Raw genomic sequence first — 22,256 nt, 5'->3', positions numbered from 1 at the left:
GCTGAGGAGGCCTCCGTCAGACGACCAGGTGTGCTCGATGCGCTCATCTCTGTGTAGAACACAGAGGGGCAGAGCAAGAGTAATTGATGGGAGAGAAGAGGCGCTGTCGGACAGAGGCCTCCAGAGGATTTGGATGAGTGAGTGCCAGAGCAAAACTGCAGACTAGCATAGTTGGAAGCGAAGAGGACGGCCTCAATTGGTGCCGTTGGGTGCGCCATCATGGAAGATGTCGTCCGTTGCCATATCCTTGTTGGTGCCCTTCCCTGTAGAAGGACTAGGGGGCCCAGCAGATTCGAATTTCTTGATCATGTGGTTGGTTTCCCCGATGGCTTTCGTACTAGCCTTGAGGTCTTTGAGGGCGAAGATGGTGAAATCCTTGTGCCGGAACAGCTTGTGGTACTTGATCAGGGCGGCTGTGAGTCTGTGGGGGTCGGAAATGTACCGCTCGAAGACCTCGCGATGGGCCTGGTACGTTGCTTTGGCTACAGCCTCTCGCAGTTCGATCTTGACACGAGATACCTTGGGACAGTGCGCAGTGGTCGGGCCATACTTCTGAAGATTCTCAGGATCGGGAACGCAACGGAAGGATTCGGCTATGAGGGCCTTGAAGTCTGCTTCTTCGCGTTTCGACTGGAAAGGTCAGCTATACGCTATGCTGAAGTCAGCGACCGATTTGACTTACAATCTTCTTCTGCACCTCAGTGAGCTTGTCCTGCACCCCTTTGACCTCCGCTTTCGCAGCATTGATCACAGCTTTGCGCTCCTCTTCGGTGACAGCATCAACGTCCGGGAGATTAGGTTTCGGGCCAGGCTCAAAGATAATCTTGTTCTCTCCATCATAGCTGGGCTTGAGAGCTTCCACGGCGGCCTTCTCCTCTTCCTTCTTGCTTTCCTCGAGAGCCTTCATGGCGAGTATGGCGGGCTCCGTGGTAGCGAGTCTCAGATCCTTGTGCAGCTGCTTCTCGGAGGTGTTCTGCTTCAACTTCTTGCGCTTGTCTTCACCAAAGACATCAAGGATCGCTGGCGATCTGGCAATTTCTTGATGAGCGGCCTCGATTTTGGTCTTGTTGTTGTAATGACCTTTGATGTCGGGACGGTCCATGGGATTGTTGATGTAGTCCTTCTCGAATGGGTCATCGGATGCGCAACGGACGTCGGCTTGAAGGACGGGTCTGGATATCATTTTCTTGGGGGTGTTTGGCTTCTGGATCGCAGACATCTTTTGTGATTTGGTTTGGTTGATGGCTTGCAGTCGTGTAAGAGATCGGGATGGGAAGGAGGATGAAGAATATCAGCTCAGATGCTGCGAAGCATGCAACTGATATACCCATGATCATGACTTCTAGATTCTTCTTAGCAGAGCTCTGCTTTCCTGGCCATTGTCTGGCCTTCTTTGAGCAGTGTCAATCTCATGTGCTGTTTGGGTGCCCCGGACGGAATATCTCATTATGTCCGCGGCTGGATGCAGTTGGAAGTTTGCATTCATGAAAGGTCGACAATGTCCTCGCTTTCCCTGAAAAGAACGACTAATGTCCAGTGTGATTGCTTATCCTTTGTGTGAAGTGTTGGCAGCCTGCATCCATGTTAGCATTGTCTGTCCGGTGACCTTCATCAACAGTGCTAGGGCTTCGGAGTCGAGTCGCGAACGTTGGAAAGTGACCTGCCTCCTTGAGACGGAACTCTCGCCGCGCTGAGATGAATGATGCAATTCGTGAATGCAACAAGTCTGCAATCCTCATTCGAACTCGCTCGTAGCTCGTAGCCTCGACTGAGGTCAATGACCATGGCGATACAGTCAACTCCAGACGGCTATCGAGCGATCAGAGAGCATAGGGCCTTGTTGTCACCTACCTCGAGTGCAAAATTGGTGCCTCGCAAGACTCTTAGATGCAACGAGCATCTGAATTACGTACACCTGTAAGCGAGTGCACCAGAACGAAGTCAGAGACAGGCAAAATTGGTACAATAAGGGGGGCGCTCGTCATTCGGAACTATCAACGAAAGAAAAAGCTTCTGCACTCTCACCATGAAGCGAAAGTCCTCCAGCTGTGGCAAAATGAATGTTTTCCATCAAATCCGCCTTTGCCTTGCCACGTCCTTCCATCTAGCACGATATTCCTTTGCGAAGAATGTCTCCTCCGAAATGATGACGCGACGATGCCTTCCCCGTGAACAATTGTTGTAACAGATGTGTGCGATGCATTGCTCTAGCAATGATTGACCACCCAGCCATACCCACTCTCCACTTCCGAATCGTCAATGAAGTCGATCAGCTGGTGCAGAATGAATCCCGTTGGTGGTTGACGAGCGGCAGACAATCCTCAGGAGCCATCCTTCTCGGTGCGAAGGCATGGACGAGGATCAAGTCACGTTCCGAACGTGCTCTTTTTTGTGATTTGTTTTTTCTGGAACGCAAGCATGATAACAATAGCAAGCCCGTTGAGCAGGGCCTCGTCTTTTGTTGCGACGCAGAGACTTCAACTGCGCATGTGATTGATGGAGCGCCTTGCGGTACTAGATGTACCACATAGCGTACCGAATGCCGGTCGTGTTGACCATCTCGATCAATGGGGCGGCTTCCGTGTGAGGAGTGGTGTCGGACGAAGGGATGTTCTGCTTGAAGCCTGGGCCGCCTTGAGGACCTTCGGTCGCAGCAATATCGACGTGAGCGACGGCACGGTTGCTAGCCAGATGAGCGTAGTACACAGCCGGATGCATGGAGACCGAGGTGGTAGACCGCATGTATTGGTAGCAGTGCTCGTAGATCATATTTTGGATGACGTTGGGTGAGTGATTGGCATCGTCGCGGAGAATAGTGTAGTGAACTGGTCGCGAGGTGCCTTGGAGGGCAATGTGCGAGTATAAGAAGAAGTCGAACTCGTGAGGCATCGTGACGTCCTGCTCGATCAAGCAACCAGGGAGAGGGTTGCCCTTCTGATCCGCATCTTCTCGAGAAGGGAAGGCACGAACGTGGTGACGCTTGGAGGCAACAACGACGGTAAGCTTGCCCTGCCAACCCTTGCCGCCAGCGACCTCTTTGAGGACCTCAATGATGTTCGGGACCTCTTTGTCGAGAACCTGCGCGAACTGCCCCTCGCTGACGCCATCTCGCATGTAGTAGACTTGGCCGGGCATATTGTTACCGCCAACTGTTGCAACCCACTGTTTGACGAGGGGACCCAGAACGCTACGCCAATTAGCCTTGCTGATCATCTCAACGCGGTGACCGTTTGTCTGGCAACCGGCAGCATAGCGAGCCGCGATCTTGTCGTATGAGACTGTGATTGCAGCCATTGAAGCTTGTTCACTGCCAGGAGAAGCGTGAGACACGTCGGCACCGATGAACATTGTGGGACCGGTGAATTTCTTGAAGCCAGAGTTGGGATTTGGCTTGACTTGAGAAGTTGAGCCGCCAAGTTTCGCATTGACCTTCATGAGGACGTTGCCGATGTATTGAGGCGAGCCTTTCAGCACCTGCTGCAACTGGAGGCATTGCGAGACAATACCATAGCGGCAATCTGCTGACTTCTTGACACGGTTGTAAACATGTGAGTTCTTGTCTTGCAAGAGGATGACTAAAAGCTGCGGTCGTGTGTTGAATTTGGTGCCGGTTCCCTGGAACAGGGCTTCAATAGCGTTGGCTGGATCAGGTGCAGAGGCATCATATGCGGTGGCTTGTTTGAAATCTTGCCACCATAGGTACGGTAAGCTTTAGCAAAATCCTGAGCGAATCGGGCGATGGAGGCCTGATCCGGTCTGGTGCGACCAGGCATGAAGCCAATGCCCCACGCAACGAGTTCGCCGGGGTTGGGAGTAAGGAATTTCTTGCCGCGTAGATCCCAGCGTCCCTTGGTGCCTGGCTTCTCGACGGTGCCGCCGAACTGAATCTCTGGAGGCGGGAGGATACGAGCATTGGTCTTGATGGCGTTGGGGGAGATCTGAAGGCCGTAGTTCTTGAGGTAGTTGTCTGATCCCCAGTTGAGAAGATCTTTGCCGTTCTGGATAGCTTTGAGGCGTGCTTGAGGCGGCGACACTGCAAACTTGATCATGCTAGCGGTTTGGGTCTCATCGAGCTTGGCGCCATAGCGTTGGTTTGGCTGGATGTGAAGGAGCTCGATAGGGAAGAGGACTCCCTTCTTGGTGGTCTCAACTAAAGGCAGGCGAGGGTGTTGAAGACGAATGTTGTACTTCTTCATAAAGTACTGAGCGACGCTCACCTTGCGGCCAGACTTCTTGCCATCTGGACCTCTCTCCTCGAGCATGTGTTGATCGGCGGTCTCGGCAGAGAATTTATGAAACTTCCACTCTTTGGCTGGTGCTGGGTTGCCGTTGTACTTGGCGAGCATCATGTTGCCCTTGAATCGATTTTGAAGAGAGCGGGTGAAGGCGTTCGTCTTCAGTTGACCACTGCGCATTTCAGCAGCCATTTTGCTTGCAAGCTGATTAGCATCTCGCACGCCTGAGTTGGTCTGGAGAGCAGCGAGCAGTGACATGGGCTTCCAGAAGGTGGTGTTGGCAACGTCAACATTGATGACCAGCTTGCCGCCCTGTGCAAGGCGCATGGACTGGTAGACGCCGCGGAAGACCTCAACACCGCCACCCAAGTCTGAGCGTTCTCCAGAGCGAGCGAAGAAAGATCGCTTGATGGCGACGAGGTTTCGGTTGTGAGAGGGTCCCATTCTCAGCAAGTGGTCAAGAAAATTGATTCCTTCGCCGACCTCGACTGAGGGTCCAGTCTGACCTTTGACGTAGGCATCCAGCATATTCAGATTCAGCACCTTGGTCGGCTGAATGCGAAGACGAAATGTGTTCTTTGAGGCGCGCTCACTGTTTGGATCGACTCGGCGACCTTGCTCTTGATCGAGGTTGACGTGGAGGCGGATTTCGTTCATCTTCTTGAGCGACCAAGCCAGTTTATTACCGTCCCAGATGATCTCTGGTCCTGTGGCGTTGGCTCGGGTCGAAGAATTCCACACCAAGTTCATGACAGCCTTCTTCTCCGCGCCGTCGCCGATAGTGACATCGTATTGTTGGATCTTGATGCTTGGATACTGGGTGACAGCATATGCATTGACGTCAAGCTTGATGGCCTTGCCGGTGGTATTCAGGCCAGGTCGACGGGTGAATTGCATATCTCGAGATCCCTGTCGAACATTGTCAGATCCTGGTGCATGAATGTTACGAAACACTGGTTTCTCAGGCAGAAGACGAGACGCAGCAATTGGCGAAGAAGCCAAAGTGCTGCCCACGAGAGGCTGTGCACCCTTGCCAACAGGAGAAAGAGAGCTCTTGCGAGGTCTTGAAGTATTGGCTTGAGGGACATATGAGCTTTTCCCAACAGGAGAGGCTGATCCTTTCGAGGCCGGCATGGTTGAAGCGATGGATGTACAAGCCTGACCAGCCAAAGGAGGGTGGCCACATAAGTAGCTCTTTCCATGGCTGGCCAGACCATGTCTCATTCATCGCGAGCCGTGTGGGAACAAAGAAATCAGGAAGCATGCGCTGGGAAGGTGAGGTTGTGGTGTAGGGTATGAATAACTGAAGGAACAGAATCGCACTCACTGGACGATCGAGACCCTGGAACAGTGAAGCTGGTAGGTCGACATTCTTCAAGGCATCAGAGGCTTTTGGAATCCGTGACGGATCGAGCGCCGGATCGACCAGGCGTTGTGGAGGGGTTGCAGTGGCAGCAGCACCACCAGAGGCGGTTGGTGAAGGAGCTCTCGCGGTGCCGGAGCTTTGACTTGGAATTCGATTACCAGATGTGCCAGAACCACTGCCGCGAGAAGCAGGACCATCGAAGCCACCAGCAGGGATGCTCAGAGGTTCAGAGCCATCTGCAGTGTCGCCTTGACCGCGAGCGCGGCCACGACCACGTCTGCGAGCGGCGCCAGACATGATGACTGTGACTGCGAAGTGACGATTAGCCCGAGATCACCGCATCGAGGTGTGCAGTGGAAGAATGGAAGGGTGATGATAGTGACAGGATCACGAGTGAGAATTCTCTTTGCAAGTTCGACGTACCTTGAAGACTTGGTGGGACTTCGAGAAGTGGCGAGACTGGCGTCCAGCGAGAACTTCAAAGTCGAACTTTGCGAGGACTGATAACACTTATGAGGATCGATAGGGTATGAATGGGAAAGACTTTGATCGAAGATAGAAGGTTGAGGATGGAAGAGAGTGCAAAGAATGTCGAGAGCGAAGGAGAAATAAATAGTCGAAAAATCGAAGTGGTTGCCGTCGACAACCACCAGCAAAAGTATTCACTGTCGTCAAGCGGTTGCGGTGACTACCAACTCGTTGGACGCCTGACGTCTGTGACTCAACGCCGGGAGTCAATGAGAGACCTTCTGAGAGCTCGGTGAGCTTTCAGAGGACTTGAGGTCGACTCAAATGAGCTCCACGGCGTGTTGAGTTGAGAGCAGGAAGGTGTGTAGGAGGAAGGAGGGAGAGTTTCAATGTGGTTGCCTCACCGCCATTTTTGAGTTTGCGGGGAAATCTCATCTACGGCAGGATCCGAGATATGGTTCCGCAAATGGGCTTACGAAATACTCTGCTAAAGTATCTCATTCTGATGTAGCATGCTGGCATCAGCGCTGCCTGTGTGAGGATTGAAGGCACTGATGTCACGATCTCAATGAGTCGAACTCCAAGCAGTGCCTTCTACACGATGGATGAAGGAGGCTTGAAGAGGACGATCTCATAAGAAGCTTAGCGACACTCCTGCCTGATCGCTCCGGCAAATGCAGCATTCGATATACCAATGAGAATGGGTCGAAGCGGCGGAAAGAGGGGTTCAATTTGGATGCCGACTGCTTTAGTATTATGTGATGTATCATATACATGAGGATGTTTCGATGCAGCGTCAACATCTACCTTGCAGCCAGCGTTCAGAATGTGGCTGTCCGCAATCTTCCTGCAAATGTAAGGTATGCTTCAGCATGCCTTTCAGCCCAAAGCTCACCAGCCGAGCGGTAGCAGGCTGAGTTGGTCTGCCCAGATTCCTCACTATTTTCGCCATATGCAACGATGCTCAATTCGCTGTCATGCCACCGGTCAGAACGCCGCGCTATGCAATAATATCTTCCAACCCTCTGAAAAGCGCTCAAAAACGACTTCGTGGTCTAAGCGAATCTGAATGGTGCTATCGAGATATTAGTTCAGTCTCAAATTATTGGTCCGGAAGCACTCACCTCCTCCATAATGCGCTTGACCAGGGGGCGGCGCTTGCATGTATTGCTGACCAGGAACAGGAGTGGGTGCAGGCTGGAAGTGGTGTTGTGGTTGTTGGTGAATTTGCTGCGGTGGCCAAGCAGGAGCCTGCTGCGGAGTGTGATGCGACTGAATCTGGCCCGGGGGAGGCAAATGGACATCACGTAATAATTCGACCATCTTGGCCGCGTTGAAGCGAGCCTCGTCGTAGAGATGTGGTTTTGGCAGCACACTCATCAGGTAATGAATCTGAGGTGGCAAAGGCGGAGGTAACGGCGGAGGCATGGCATTCGAGACTGGCCCGTTGTTGACTTGCCGTTGTTGATTCATCTTCCGGCCAGCGGCACCTTTGAGTGGAGACTCGCCTCGTGCCATTTTCCGGGTCTGAAGATCATCGAAGTCGTCTGGAAGAGACCGCTTCGGAGAGTTTGCGACCATCATGTCGGCATTCCTCTGGTATGGCGATTGGACATTGTCGGCGGCTTCAATGGTCGGTAACACGCTCTCGGTCTTGCGCTTGATCTGAGAGGTCGAAATTACCGGGAATCGCACGATGGGATCGAACGGCTCTGTCGCGAACCGATCAGAGAAGAGGCCAATCGGAGTCTCGCCTGGGAATAGATCCCGCATTCGTTGTTCAAGCTTCTGGATTTGTGAGAGCTCCCCGAAACGTGACTCGTAATTGTGCATGTAGTCAAAGAGCGGCCTGGTCTTTGCGGAGTGGCCAGCGCCCGTCAATCTCGTGACTGTGGTCTCGAAGACTCCTCTTGCATTGGTGACGTCTTTCTTCTGCTCAATCAGATACTTGATATAATGGAGAGGAAGATAGTCGTCCTCGGGAAAGAGCTTCATTCCTCGTTCGAGAATTTTCGACCCAATGCCATCATCATAGCATTGCACTTCAATCGCAGAGCATTCAACGTAGAAGTGGCTGGTCAATCTGCCACGTTTTCGAGCTTCATTGAAGACAGCCCGGAAACCAGTCCCACCTTCGCCCTTGCCTTGGATGCGACGAGTCGACCTCGCAATTGCTATCCAGATGTGGGAAATGAGCCTGAAGAGTAGATCGCTCTCCTCCAGTGCCGCTGCTTTGACGATAGCGATTTGTGCATCGAGAGCAGCCTTTCTAGACAGAACGTTTGCCGCATTGACCTCGTCATCGACACCATCTCCGTTCATCTGTTCGGACTCTTCTTCCAGACGTCGAATATCATTGGTTTCGCGCTGAGAGTTGGCCTTGACGAGCTCATATAGAGCATCCAAAAGGCGATCGTAGGGTTGCCGAACTTTCTTCATACGCTCTCGCGCGCCAGGGTCTGAGGTCTCGTCGGTTGAAGTTGTGCTCTCAAGTCGATCCGCCAGCTTGAATGCCAGAAGAGGAGACTCGGGATTAGCGGCTATGCCGTCATTCAGAAACACCATTGCTTCGGTATCCATGCCATGTTCAAAGCAGAAGTCAACAGCTGAGTACCACATGCCAGGCCAGAATTGAAGAGCCATGAGAGCTTGTTTGTATACGTAGACAACACGACCGAGATAGGCTTTGCGATCGTCGTCCTTGAGTACTAGCGGGTCGTTCTTCTCGAACTCGAGCCAGCCATACCACAGGTCTAGCTGATACGACCATTGGTCATCACCTTGATAAGACGGTCTCGGTGGCAGTCGAGGCTGTGATGTGCGGTCCAAGCCTGTGACGAGTTTGCTGAGCTGATGGTATGTCTGCCTTGCCGTCATGTACGAAGCAGACATTTCTTGGAGATGTTTGCGACCGTTGATCTTGCTCAAGCCATTCTCGAAGGTGTCGTAATCACGCCACAGCTGTGTGACAGACTCCGTGGGAATGGCGATAGCTTTCTGATAGGCACCACGGATCGAATCTGCTTTGGCGCCATCCTGCCAATCATTGCCTCCCAGCGTCCCCTTTCCAGTCTTAAGGAAGGCGATGTATTCTTGCCAGATGAAGCCAGCGTCTTTGTCGATTCCGATGTGGCCGAGGGCGAAGTCGAAGACACTCTGGATGGTCTTGTAGCGCTTGTCTTCGTCACGAATGGCGCTGAACTGTCTCCTGACATAGTTGATGTAGATCATCCACAGATGCACGTTAAGCACTTTGGGGAGAGCTTTGCTGAAGATAGCTTCCATGCGAGGTCGTTGATCGTTGGCATCTTCCCACTTGAGGAGAGCGGACCATTGTGCGGCCTAGCGAACATTAGTGTCTCATCTGGAAGTAGATGGAAAGGCAACTCACGTCATTGGGGAATACAGCCAGATATCTATCGTATGTGGCCCGTACGTCTTCTTGCCGATTCCGGTTCTTGTATTCCTGGATCAACTCGAGATATGCATCAGGGTCACCACGAGAGTCTTCTTTGATGCGATCCTCCAAGATGCCGATGGTGTCATGAGGAAGTCTGGAAGATCTAAGGGTACCGTTCACATTCGAAGACAATGGAGTTGGAGAGGCTGGTGGCTTGATCTGAGCAGCAGCAGCAGCTTGAGCAGAGACTTCTGCGTCAGCAGAGGGGAAGTCAGACCCGGACTGGAGATGAGAGGAAGAAACACCCGCAGGACTGTCCACAGGTTGAACACGAACAGGAGTGATGCCATTTCTTTCAATGGGTGACTGGGGTTGTCTATTGACTGGAGTCTGCTCCCGCGGCGGTGTCGAGACATCGGTCACTACCGCAGGGGCGGGATCATAGACATCAACTTCATCCTTGCCATCTTCCTGATGATCATCCTCTGCATCGCTATCATCGTCATCATCAACCTCGAAGCCGCCTCTCGTACGTGGCTGTGGCGGTTTGGTGGATGATTCTGTTATTGACTCTTCGGTCGCAACTGCATTTGATGATGAAACGTTGCTGGACGGTCTGGGTGGGAGCGGATGTGAGCCTGTGGTTGGCGAGAGAAGATCATCACGAGCCAGAGTAGGAGACTGAGGACCTGAAGAATCAAGAGGCGCAGACATGGCTGCTGAGGTAGTCTTTTGATGCTAAACAAGTAGTCTGGACCTGCGCTTTGACCATGCAACACGCTGTTAGTCTGCTCGAGATGGCACCGACCGCAGTCTGCAGAATTAGATGACCAGATGATACCCAACCAAGAACGACCTCGGTCCGACAGATGAGTAGAAGGATGTGTCCAAGAGAAGGGCGATGAGGTTGCGAAAGAGTCGCCGCAACGAAGAGAAGGCGATCGTCGCAGCGAGGGAGGTACGTAGGGGCTGGCGATGATGAGTGTGAAAGAAGATGAAAGAGATGGTGCTACTTCACAGTCGTGTGCACTCTTGTTCCGCAAAAGCTGGCCGCAATATACGCTAGGCCGCATACAGAATAGTGTGAAAGTGACCAACGGACGCGAGAACCGCGACCCGCGTTAGTTCAATTTATGGGATTGTCGCATTGCATCTACAACCTGACTTCCTACCTCCAACTTACCACTGGGAAACCTCCTGAGCATTTTCGCATATTCGTCAACGTCTCGAGACCCCCATCATGTCTGTTGTGTCGCTCCTCGGAGTGCGGATTATGAACAATCCTGCCTCATTCACCTCGCCATATGAATTCGAGATTACGTTTGAATGCGGTGAACAACTCAAAGACGGTCAGCAGAAGCGCATGTCATGGAGGGCGATGTACTGACAGAACTCAGACCTGGAGTGGAAGCTGACATACGTTGGTTCTGCCACATCCGCTGAGCACGACCAGGAACTGGATACACTACTCGTCGGCCCCATTCCGATTGGCGTCAACAAGTTCATATTCGAGGCCGATCCCCCTAACTTGGCACGTCTTCCCTCGTCCGAGATCCTTGGTGTCACAGTCATCCTCCTCACCTGCTCCTACGACGGCAGAGAATTCGTGCGAGTCGGCTACTACGTCAACAATGAATATGATACGGAGGAGCTAAACAAGGAGCCACCCGCAAAGCCGATCATCGAGCGTGTGCGTCGCAACATTCTTGCTGAGAAGCCTAGAGTAACGAGGTTCGCTATCAAGTGGTACGTTGCTCCTGTCTCCCGGTGCGGCGCAGAGTGTGCCGAGCTGTTTCGCAAATTGTCCGCTGTAACATTTGTTCCCAGCACGGTCCGCTCGGCAGGCAGCGATCAAGGCTGCACGCCAACCCATGCAATGCCTACGCAATCCCAGTATACCATTTAGGCAGCAGCGCTGACACATTGCAGGGATTCCGAAGATTCGCTCCCGCCCAATACCCTCCAGAGCAACCCGATGCCGACCAGCTTGATGACGACGAGACTAAGTATGGTGCCGAGGAAGCCGAGATGCAAGCCGCATTGGAGCAAGAGCTTGAAACCATCGAGAACGGGACTGCTAAAGAGGACGGCGATGCTGAAATGGCAGGTACCGAAGAAGCCGCTACCAAAAACGTCGAAGACGACGAAGTCTCTGAGGCTGGCTCCGAGGATCTAGAGCAAGAGAGTTCGGACGACGACGAGGGCGACGAGGAGGAGGAAGACGAGGCCGAAGACGTGGAAATGGGCGACGGAGAAGAGAAGGTCACCAACGGCCACAGCAAGCCCGAGGTGACGGCCTAAGGGCATCCTTGATCCCAGAGATCATTTCCCTTGCACATGAGAAGCATGGCGTTTTGGTGTTTGGAGACTCCATTGCCCACCTATCAGCACGAACTACATATCTCGACGAAATCAAACAGCAGCGAATGCTACGGCCTATTCGTCCAATAGCTCGCCCTCAGCGTCCCCAGCTGAGTCAACGTGGGAGTCTGGTCATTCGAAGGCTTCGAAGAGATGATTACGAGCGAATAGATATCATCGTTCTATAGACGATAACGAGCATCAATGAAGACCAGATTTCGAATGCCCGGAATCCAATGCATCTGGCAGCGAACTGAGATCTCACAGGAGCGGTTTCGCACTCCCCAGAAGGCACGTCCTTCCTTTCCAACTGCCATCCATGATGAGGCAGGTACGTACTCGTCCTTGACATACTCAGCAATTCAATCGCCATACAAATCTCCAACCTCCATGCACCACCGTCCCCGACCTGCCCCCAAGCCTCCCCTGTGTCAAAAGCGGGGCATCGGAGCACAAATCGATTCGCAAAACGTCACATGCTCAGGGAGGCGATGGCGCAAGCAGGACATGGAATTTCGTTTCAAGAGTCGCCAACGGAACGGATAGAACCTGTAGTAGGAAAGGCGCATTCCCGATTGGGAAAATACATGTATTTTCCTCACAGCAGTGCTGCTACGCCAGCGAAGCCAAACGAAGCCTTGATAATCGCTCATCATATTCGGTCCTCAGCAATCCTGTCCAGTCCACAACACCACGTCGCAATCCAAGGCCTCACACACGACTATAAACAGCGCTCAGGCCCCCCCCACACTCCACCCTTTGCTCCAAATTCACCTTCCTCCCCTTCACCACAACCTTACTCCTCGGCGTGACATGAAAGCGATGCTCCTCTTTCCTTCCCGCCTGCACCTCCGCATCCATATCTAGTGGCCGGATATACACCGGATTCGCCACATTATTCCGCTTGCCAGTCCCTAACTGGTAGTGCTCGTTTCCACCCCACCACAGACAGTCCGCACCCCAATTCGTATCGTTCTTGCCTGAATGTTCCGAAGCATCGAGGTATGTGACGTTGTCTAGTGTCGCACTGGCGTGCGACGACCCAACGGATATGGAAGCGATGCGGATGGGGATGGTCTTCTTGTTGATCTCGTCGTACTCGAAGAGGCCTGACAGGGTGGGGATGCGAGAGGGCGAGTCCTGAATATGCGTCCAGCGGCCGTTGCCAAGTGTTCCGCGAAGACCTTGACCGCACGCGAAGGTGTCTGCCGTGACACGGCCCAGCAGGTTGCCGAGAGCACGGGGATCCTCATCTTGGCCGGCGATGCGGGTTGCATCTACGGTGAAGAAGGAGTTCAGGCCGCCGGCGGCGATGGAGGTGACGCGAGCGGTCTGGTTGGCGTCGCGGGGATACATCTTCGTGGTGGGCACGAGGGAAGGGACGTCAATAAAGGGTGATTCGCTACCGGAGTACATGCCTAATTGGCCGGAGGAATTGTCGCCGAATGCGAAGACGCGGCCTTCGCGGTCTAGAGCAAGCGAGTGGGTGTCGCCCGTGGCTATGCCGGTGATTTCGAAGCCCTTGAGGGTGGTGATCTCATGTGGCATATCGAACGGACCGCTGGGTCGTGTGAGCCAAGTCACACCTGGCACGCCGAGTTGGCCGCGAGAGGGGAAGCCTTCCATGCTTGAGGCGGCGGAGAAGACGCGACCGGAAGAGGTAAGAAGCAGGACATGCTCAAGACCAGAGGAGATGGAGGTGATCTTTTCGGAGTAGCCCAGTTGGGGAGATATTTTGCGGTAGGAGATGTGTGATGTGCCGCCCCAGAAGGGGATCCAGGAGGATTCTGAGACTTTTGGTTGTTCTTCTTGGTCGGTCTTGGAGGCTGGGATGGAATAGACTTGACCTGACTTGGAGAGAGCAATAATGCGGTCACGGGAGATCTGGATCTGTTTGAGATCCTTGCCTTTGAGTGTCACGGAAGGGGAGGTCGACTCTGGGGAGTAACCTTTGCCCCATTGAACCAGGTCACCATTCTCAAGAATGGCGGCGCCAAATTGTCGGTCGAGCTTCAGGTCTCGGAGGAGTACATCGTCAAACCAAGGTAGGCGGCGGGGTGTGCGGATGTATGCTTCGGCAGAGTCTGGGGCCGCAACGCGGCCAGAGTTGGTGCCCCAAACATAGACGCCAGGGTTCTCCCAGCTCCTTTTGACTTGTGTGTGCTGCGAACTGATGAGGTTGCGATTGTCTTCTTTCGAGGCTCCCTTCTTGGACTTCTTGATCTTCTCGAACACTAACTCGGGTGGCTGCTCCGCAGCTTCCGCTTGGACATCCGGGAATGATGTTGAGTAAATGAAGGCAACAGTGGCAGCAGCAGCTAGAAGAGCCGCAGACGGTCTCTGCCAGGCTCGGTGCTCATGGTGTATTTGTGGTTTGGTGCTGAGGAAGCGTGTCCCATGATGCCGTTGCTTCACTGCTATGCTTCGGGAGCTGGAGACAACTCGAGTGGTGCTTCGTGCAAGACTCGTCGCAGGCATGGTCGGTGTTGTTCGGCTGACCGAAGCTGATCCACCAGTGCTACCTCCTAGACATTTGCTGCGACCCTGTGCAATCAATATATCCACGAGGTGACGTCCATGCTTCGTTTTCGTATCTGGGAATTGAGTTCAAGTACGTTATATGTACTCAATGCCGTCACCGTAGAGATCAGGCAGTTGTACGGCGGCCTGGAAAACCCAACTCAGCGCTTTCGGACTCGGACTGGCACGTCAATTGAACACCCGCACGCAAGGGCACAAAGTGGCAGAGGAATGATATCCTCTAATTCTGGGAACTACATGGCGAACTTCGACACAACACGAGGGCTGCAGCATTGCTGTTTACGGGCAGGCTCAGTATGTCAGAAGCCGGCCGCGACAATGCTCCACCAATGTCCACGTCGCTGCCGCCGTCAACGCGGCGGAAACCGAGTTGGATCTGCTGAGGTTGTCGGGCGACATCGATGATGAGCTACTCGAAGCCAGCTTGGGCAAATATCAGGCATATCTTGAGCAGCTCGATGCCGCATGCTCTCATCTAGATCAGTTGCTGGCTAGCACATCCGAGACCTTGAACGAGTTGTCCGAGATTTCTGCCACTTTCCAATCGATCGATTCGCAGACGAAGGCTTTCCAGAAGCAGACCGCCAGCGTAGTCGAAGAGCAAGCACAGAACGAGAAGAATGCAGAAGCGATTGCCGAGAACCTGCAGTACTATGAGCCCCTCGAGCGCATCACCCGCAGGCTCAACGCCCCGGGAGCCGGCAACATGGCTCGCTCCCAGGACTTCTCCGACATGCTGAGGACACTGGATGAGTGTATAGACTACATGCAGACCCATCCAGAACATAAAGAGGCAGAGTCATACAGATCTCGGTACAGGCTACTGCTCACTCGAGCATTGACATTGGTCCGAAATGCATTCATGTCAAATGTGCGTGAGATCACGACTGAAGTCGCCTCTCGCATTGCAGCTAAGCAGCTGAATCACACGACTCATTCGGCTTTGTTGTATGCCAAATTCAGGGTCGGTGCCGCCGATATGAAGGAGCTAGGACTCGAGATCCAGAAGCGAGCGAACCCACCAGCCGATGCACAGCCAGGAGAGGAGGGCGAGTATCAGTCGCTGATGAACGAGTTACATCAATCCTTCGCTGCTTGTCGAGCACGACTGTTGCTCCCACTCATACAGAAGCAGTTGGCTGAGACTGCCCAGGCACCAGCCTCCAAGGACCTCGTCCAGTTTGCACGGGCTGCCATCAGCTACATCCGCGGAATTTGTTTAGATGAGTTCGAGCTGTGGCAAGAATGGTTCCATGGCCAGAGAGGCCTCTACGATTTACTGGAATCCTTGTGTGAGCCCCTGTATGACCATCTACGACCACGAATCGTACACGAGTCACGATTGTCGAAGCTGTGTGCGTTGGTCTCGCTTTTGCAGACTCGTTACATACAGGACGAGGAGGACGACAATCCACTCGATCTGAACAAGCTCGATTTCAGCATTTTGGTCCAGCAGGTCATGGAAGATACGCAGACCCGGCTCCTCTTCCGTGCGCAAGCCATTCTCCGTAATGAAATCGAGAATTACAAACCCACACCACAGGACCTGGACTATCCTTCTCAGACATCGCGGCCGCCAACATCAGCCTCGACTCGTGCTCCGCTTTCCGGCAAGCGTGGGAAGACTCCTCGATCTGACAGCGTCGAGTTCGATTCTGACGACGAGAATAGCGCTGTTCCGTTCTCCTTCAGTACTGCCGACATCTCCGCGGTGCAGCACTCCTATCCGACACTGTCACGTGCACTGTCCCTCCTGTCACGCATCTACCGCCTTGTCAACAGTAGCATCTTCGATGACTTAGCCCATCAAATAGTCCATTCTACGACCCTCTCACTAATGCACGCCTCGACACTCATCACGACCAAGACATCTCCAGCAGACGGCCAACTCTTTCTACTGAGGCACTTACTTCTCCTGAAGTCCCAGATCGTTGCTTTCGACATCGAGTTCGTCACACCAGATATCACCTTTGACTTCAGCAACATCAGCTCCACCTTCTACGAACTCCAACGCGAGCGTGGCGGGCTGTTCAACCCAGCCAATTGGATCCGGCTGGTCACCTCAGGCGGCCTGCTCCCACGAGTTGTAGAGAACATGCTCGACGCAAAGCAAGAACTTGACGGACAGCTGCGCAACGTGATCAACGACTTCACCGCCGGTTTCGCAACCATTATGACAGAATCGCTGCCTTCACTCGATGCCAACGGCGCTCTCAGCAAAGCCAAGACGAAAGACGCCGATCCTCCGGAGAAGACTGCGGCACAAACGCGGCAGAAGATCGAGCAGGAAACGCCGATCCTCCGGGCGAAGCTAGAGCAGTACCTCAGTGACCCTCGCACGCGAGAAACACTGGTCGCAGCCGTCGAAGACCAGGTCGTGCAGATCTACGAATCATTCTTCGAGGCGTATACCGCCGAGCGGAAGAAGAATGTTGCCAATGGCGGCATTTCCCGCAAGGGCAAGAGTCCGGAGGAAATGGTCTGGGACTCAGATACGTTCACCGAGTGGTGCGAAGGCGTGTTCAATGTCGCACTGCCACACAGGTCAGACGATGACGAGGAGGATAGGGGCAGCGTGAAAAGTGTTAGTATGCGGGGAAGTGGAAGTTCTTGAAAGTCCTTGCTGGCATCCGACCTTTGGGAGGGCGGCCCAATTTGTAGTATCTAGATGTGTTGATGAATATCACGAACATCATCCCCTATTGCTCAAAGCCACTGCTCAGTCGACCTTTACCTGTTGAGGCCCTCCCAAATTGACCTTCCCTCTCGGTCCCTTCCCACCTCCACCTGCATGTAATCGCCGCGCTCGCTCGATCCACACCTCTGCGCTCCGCTGCATACCGCCGCTACGTTGGCACTCGCGCTCCACGACCTCTATGACCTGGGCTTTGCGCCACTCAGCCGACGATCCTTCGTCATTGTTCTTGTTCTCCCCGTTCGTGACATTCTCCACTTCTTCCTTCCTCTGCTCCGGCACTTGTCCCGCAGCAGCCGTGGTGCGCTGTTTTCCCAAATGGACCACGCCAATGTTCCTGGTGCTGGGGATCCGCATTAGCGTGCACTGCACGTCAATGCCCAATCGACGCGAGATCTGCACTGTCTTCCGTGTGAGACAAGCATACATGCTTTTGTCGACGGCGGTGTCGCTGATAGAGGGAAGTTTCTCGGCACGTAGTGCTTTCAGGGAGCCGGAGTGGGGCTGTGGGTCTGCTGCGTGGTTGACTTGCGAGTCGTCGATGGTGTCTGAGGCGGCAGTCTCGGGGCTCCGAAGGTTCGGGCTGGTGGGTGTGCTCAAATGACCGAGCAGCACTTCTTTGGGGTTGTAGCGATGCTTCTCGCCGCTCAGAGCGTGGCTGCAGCATGGGATATTCAGAAACGGTAGTGGATCTGCTGGGTCGGATAGCGCAGCAAGGATCGGAGTCCAGATCGTGAGCTCATCTGCATGGTTGGAGATGAGGAATGTGCCTGCGCCGAAGATGGCGTTGTGCGTCTTGGTGTTAGGCCCCTCCATCGAAGACTCTGCTTTCGAACCGTCGTCGTTGGTAGAGCGCAATTTGTCGAGAAACAGCGACGGTACAATGATCTTCTCCTGCACATTCTCTCCCAGACTCAGGCTGTCCCACGTCTTTCTGCGGCGTGCATCAAGCCCCATACCGTGCCAGCCTTCCCGAAGCAGAATGTGGACCAGTAACCCATTGCCGCATGCAAGGTCAACAAAGCCGGGAAATTTCGACGGCGAGCCGTACGACTTCTCCCAGAGGCAAACCAGGAAGGCAGCAATCGCCAAGTCTTCAAAGACGTGCTTCTCTGGCGGTGTCAATTCCACCCAGGCCGCAATGAGCTCGGCCGCATATGCGGTCTTCAAACGAGCGTAGGTGTCCTGTACTATGTGCTGCGGGACTATGGTGTCTTTGATTGCCGATGGTCGAAGATCGATCTCTGAACCCACGGGGGCCTCCGATATGAGACCGTGATCCTGCTGGTTGGAGCCATTGATGCGGCAGAGTCGGATGAAGGTGTTCGAGAGCGATAACAGTGTTCGATGCAGTCGGTCAGGAATGATGTAGGTTTGCAGATCGCCGTATGGGGCAATGTGGATGCTCAGGACTGACTGTTGCGGATCTGCAGACTCGTAAACATAGGCAAGTGCACGCACCTTCGGGTGGTACCAAGGGATCTGATGTTCGCTTTCGACGTCTGGAACATATACCACGGCTTCTGAGCCATCGGCTAATGAGTAGAAGTAGCAGGTCTGTTGGAGCGAGCGATCAAGGTTTTGGTTTCGAGGAATTAGCTGCCTTACGACTGTGCGGCAGGGTGGCACTGAATTGAGCACGAGGTTGCGAACACAGGCTGACGGCTCTGAGGCACTACCGTTGGGTTGCTCGATAGTAAGAGATTGATACTCCTGCTCCTTCTGTGCCCTGCTTTTGAGCCTTCTCGAAGAGTCAAGCAGGATATCTGCACGAAATAGATGTGATGAGTTCAAGTTTGGATTATCGAGTAACAGGTCGGTCACTTCATGGAACTTGGACAGCGGTAGCTCGCTTTTTGGGACGTGCTTGCGATATTCATCAGCTGAATGCCATGTCCAGCCTTCGCTGTGCAGGGCAAGTGCTGTCATCGTGGCCGGGTACGTCGCGACTCAGTCTTGAGCGCGTCGAATTACTCCCGAAGTGACGTCTGGCTTTCTGCGGTGTGAGTTGCCCAGAGTCATCGATCTCGCCATGCGACGGTTCGCCTGCTGTTGGCGGACGGCTGCTCTTCCGCTTTCATGGGGCATATGCGGAAATTGCAGGTTCCAGTGCCACACCTTGAAAACTCGTAGCGCCGTCACGACAAGTACAGCAGGACAAGGCTGACCAAGGGCATGTACCTAGGCCTCATACGGTGTAAAATTTGTTTGTGCTCTGAAGTGATGGACGTGGGCGTAGTCTGCTAGACTCGCATGTTCAAGTTGTGGTTGGAAGAAGGGGACTTTTCGTGGGGACCTTTGGTAAATCTTCGTCCAAAGTCCGCCCTGCTTCAAGTTTCACTGCCTGACTTGGGATCTAGGATCCATTATCAAGTCAGAGAGTCCGATGTGCATCACAACACTTCTCTCTGACGCTTTGGACCTCGTGTGAGTGCAATGCGCTTTAATGTCTTGCTGTTGCGCTCCTCTGTGCTCCAGAGTTCTGACACCAGCACGCTCCTAGCCCTCATATGGCCGGTGAGCAGTACGTAACCAGAGCGACTGGACGCTGTGTAAGTGCCTATATATCCAGCTCGTAGGTCCCGGACAGCAGGCAGTCTATGGCCTGAGATTCAAGTGCTAATCATGTTAGACCATCAATACAGTGCTGGAGTCCACCCTGACAAGAATGTAATGCTCTGCAATGAGTGCCGGAAAGTGCTTGCACAGGTGAATCAACCGTTGGGTGCGTGGATAGGACCAAAACCAGAATTATTCGATTATCCAGAGATTGATGACGCGTGGCGAGGGGCTCACCATGTTGAAGATGGCACGCTTGTTGCGGCCAGCGCTGCAGGATGCTATGTCTGCTACAGCATTTGGCGCTATTGTGCAGGTTCGAGCCGACAAGTGCTAGACACTTGCCGTACGTTCTTCGAGCTTCACCAGGAAGGCGCCGGTAACGATCGCTACGCAATCGAATTCACCATCGAATTGAAGGAATCTAATCTGGTCGATGCAGCCACAACGAGAATCATCGAATGCATGGGATCGTTCAAGTTGTTTCCGCGAAGCGACTTGCCTGACGTTGGAACACGCTTTCAAATCACAGAGAATACGTTTGCACCCGAGTGCGAGGCTCAGATACGCCAGTGGCTTGGTGTATGTGACCACAAGCACGGCTTATGTCGAGAGAATTGGCAGATGCTTGGTGACTATCCCATCAGGCTCCTCAACATTGGACTTCCAGACCAGCAAGTCGTACGCTTGGAAACTTTCGGAGTAAGTCTTTCTTGTCTTGCATTGCCTTCATAGTCCTCTGCGAGGTACTTTATGTTTCTCTGGGCCATCTCTGAAGTTCCCCTGGCGGCTAAATGACGACTGTCTCGCATCGAGCTCAATTCTGCCTCCTGTATCCCCTGAATATCTCTCAAATTCCCGTTTCAGGCTGACAAATACTGGCAGGTACGAGCAGACTGTCCGCAGCCACGATACGTCACTCTCAGTCATTGCTGGAGCTACGCGCAGGGTAGGAGCCGTTACCAACTCACGACGTCGAATTCCGAGCATCTTGAGAAGGGACTCCATGTTTCACATTTGCCACGCAAGTTTCGCGATGTGATCGATATTGCTCGCTGGATGAGAGTCGAATATCTATGGATCGATGCGTTGTGCATCATGCAGGACTCCAAGGTCGACTGGCTCATGCAAGCCAGTGTCATGGGCGACATATATTCGGGATCCTACTGTAACATCGCAGCTACCCACGGCGATGAGGACGAGGCTCTGTTGGGCTCTAGACCTATAGAGATTGTCGAGCCATCATTCGTACCGGATCCCCAGTCCCCATCTTCCGAAAAGAGCTATATTCTGGGCTACGACGATTTCTGGTGCAACTCACTACTAGATACGCATCTACACAAGCGAGGCTGGGTCCTGCAAGAACGATTGCTTGCGCCTAGAACCATTCATTTTGGACAAGAGCAGTTCTTCTTCGAGTGTAGAGAGCTCAAGGCTTGTGAAGCTTATCCAGATGGCATCCCGGAACAGCTAAGCAATTGGCGGACGAAAGCATGGAGGAAAGGCGAACGAGTATTCAGTCCGAAATTTCGAAACCTAAAGTCATCGAACCCGACATCTTGGTTGAATTGGATATCTCGCCGGCCACGGATGACTGATGACATTCATTTCGAGGCCTACGACTGCTGGACTACAATGGTGCAGCGTTACATGGACTGTGGTCTGAGCTTTGCCGAAGACAAACTCATCGCAATATCAGGCCTGGCAAGTAAGATCGGTGCTGCGACCGGCGAGCGTTACCTCGCAGGGCTCTGGGACAATTCGAGCTTACCGCAAGCGCTGCTGTGGTATGTGCCCACGAAGTTCCAAGCCGATGGCCTGCCTTCGCGACGAACAGCGTCCCTCAACAAAGCTGGTTATCGAGCACCGTCTTGGTCCTGGGCATCAATTGACGCACGCATCACCTGGAATTGGCCGCGGGGATCTAATGAACACCTAGCAATCATCACCGAGACAGATATCAGATCGTCTGGCGCTTTCGGTGCGGGAGCGATCCATTCGGCGAGGATGCACGTCCAAGCACCTCTGCTTTCCGTCAATCTGCGAGTAAAGCCGTCCGATCCAGGGGGGACGCTGAGGGAAGACATGGGCTATACAATACAACTCAAACACCCTGCGGTCTCCACAACCGATCAGTCAACAATCACTCGGCCATCGGTCGTAGTATCTCAATCTTCGACACAGAGGCCGCCCTGGGAAGATGAGCAGCGAAAAGCACCGCCAGAGATGGAAGCTATCGTATACCTTGACACGGCCATGGGCGTCTATGAAATGGATGCATGGCTGTTACCTCTCTGTCTTAACTGGGCTGGGCGATCGGGGGGTATGACTGTGCCCGTTGCTGGGCTTCTCTTGAAAGAGGGTCTCACTGGAGAGACGCAAGTGTTCGAGCGAATAGGAATATTTGGACTTGATGAGGATCAGGCCGGTTCATTGTGTGCGTTCGAAGGCGTTACGAGTCCCCAACGGCTGCGGAAAGAGTCCATTGTTATAGTCTGAAAGGCAAGACTTCCAATACAGGGAAAGAGCGCCAACGACATGATGTTCAGCAAGATCGTTCACAGATGCATTCCGTTGACACAAAACACCCACTGTCTCGCCTTCCATCCGCACAGATGATGAACTTTCATT

At 53.4% G+C, this 22,256-nt stretch overlaps 8 protein-coding genes across 8 annotated transcripts; 3 read left to right on the top strand and 5 right to left on the bottom strand.

Moving 5' to 3' along the window:
• Positions 1-192: 192 nt before the first annotated feature.
• Positions 193-1,219, bottom strand: AB675_9289 (uncharacterized protein; the record flags this gene model as incomplete). Its single annotated transcript, XM_018149808.1, has 2 exons — positions 193-630; positions 683-1,219. The coding sequence occupies 2 exons, from the start codon at positions 1,217-1,219 to the stop codon at positions 193-195; spliced, it is 975 nt and encodes a 324-aa protein (XP_018001341.1).
• A 1,295-nt stretch (positions 1,220-2,514) lies between these two features.
• AB675_9288 (Protein argonaute) lies at positions 2,515-5,898 on the bottom strand (the record flags this gene model as incomplete). Its single annotated transcript, XM_018149807.1, has 3 exons — positions 2,515-3,641; positions 3,695-5,144; positions 5,563-5,898. 3 exons carry the CDS (start codon positions 5,896-5,898, stop codon positions 2,515-2,517), a joined length of 2,913 nt encoding a protein of 970 aa, XP_018001740.1.
• Positions 5,899-7,124: 1,226 nt separating this feature from the next.
• Positions 7,125-10,183, bottom strand: AB675_9287 (mRNA 3'-end-processing protein rna14; the record flags this gene model as incomplete). Its single annotated transcript, XM_018149806.1, has 4 exons — positions 7,125-7,144; positions 7,194-9,411; positions 9,461-9,717; positions 10,003-10,183. 4 exons carry the CDS (start codon positions 10,181-10,183, stop codon positions 7,125-7,127), a joined length of 2,676 nt encoding a protein of 891 aa, XP_018001663.1.
• A 526-nt stretch (positions 10,184-10,709) lies between these two features.
• Positions 10,710-11,770, top strand: AB675_9286 (Histone chaperone ASF1; the record flags this gene model as incomplete). Its single annotated transcript, XM_018149805.1, has 3 exons — positions 10,710-10,818; positions 10,867-11,300; positions 11,399-11,770. 3 exons carry the CDS (start codon positions 10,710-10,712, stop codon positions 11,768-11,770), a joined length of 915 nt encoding a protein of 304 aa, XP_018001741.1.
• Positions 11,771-12,541: 771 nt separating this feature from the next.
• AB675_9285 (Protein FMP25, mitochondrial) lies at positions 12,542-14,308 on the bottom strand (the record flags this gene model as incomplete). Its single annotated transcript, XM_018149804.1, has 1 exon — positions 12,542-14,308. One exon carries the CDS (start codon positions 14,306-14,308, stop codon positions 12,542-12,544), a length of 1,767 nt encoding a protein of 588 aa, XP_018001331.1.
• A 359-nt stretch (positions 14,309-14,667) lies between these two features.
• Positions 14,668-16,985, top strand: AB675_9284 (Conserved oligomeric Golgi complex subunit 3; the record flags this gene model as incomplete). The annotated part of the gene is made up of 2 exons (XM_018149803.1): positions 14,668-14,702; positions 14,756-16,985. 2 exons carry the CDS (start codon positions 14,668-14,670, stop codon positions 16,983-16,985), a joined length of 2,265 nt encoding a protein of 754 aa, XP_018001672.1.
• Positions 16,986-17,090: 105 nt separating this feature from the next.
• On the bottom strand, positions 17,091-18,995 carry AB675_9283 (tRNA (uracil-O(2)-)-methyltransferase; the record flags this gene model as incomplete). Its single annotated transcript, XM_018149802.1, has 1 exon — positions 17,091-18,995. The coding sequence occupies one exon, from the start codon at positions 18,993-18,995 to the stop codon at positions 17,091-17,093; it is 1,905 nt and encodes a 634-aa protein (XP_018001486.1).
• Positions 18,996-20,723: 1,728 nt separating this feature from the next.
• Positions 20,724-22,124, top strand: AB675_9282 (uncharacterized protein; the record flags this gene model as incomplete). Its single annotated transcript, XM_018149801.1, has 1 exon — positions 20,724-22,124. One exon carries the CDS (start codon positions 20,724-20,726, stop codon positions 22,122-22,124), a length of 1,401 nt encoding a protein of 466 aa, XP_018001597.1.
• Positions 22,125-22,256: the final 132 nt, after the last annotated feature.

Source organism: Cyphellophora attinorum (genome assembly GCF_001299255.1).
Source record: "Cyphellophora attinorum strain CBS 131958 chromosome Unknown Contig9, whole genome shotgun sequence".
NCBI classification, from domain to species: Eukaryota; Fungi; Ascomycota; class Eurotiomycetes; order Chaetothyriales; family Cyphellophoraceae; genus Cyphellophora; species Cyphellophora attinorum.
The sequence above is the reverse complement of the archived record's forward strand: the minus strand, read 5'-3'. Positions and strand labels throughout refer to the sequence as shown.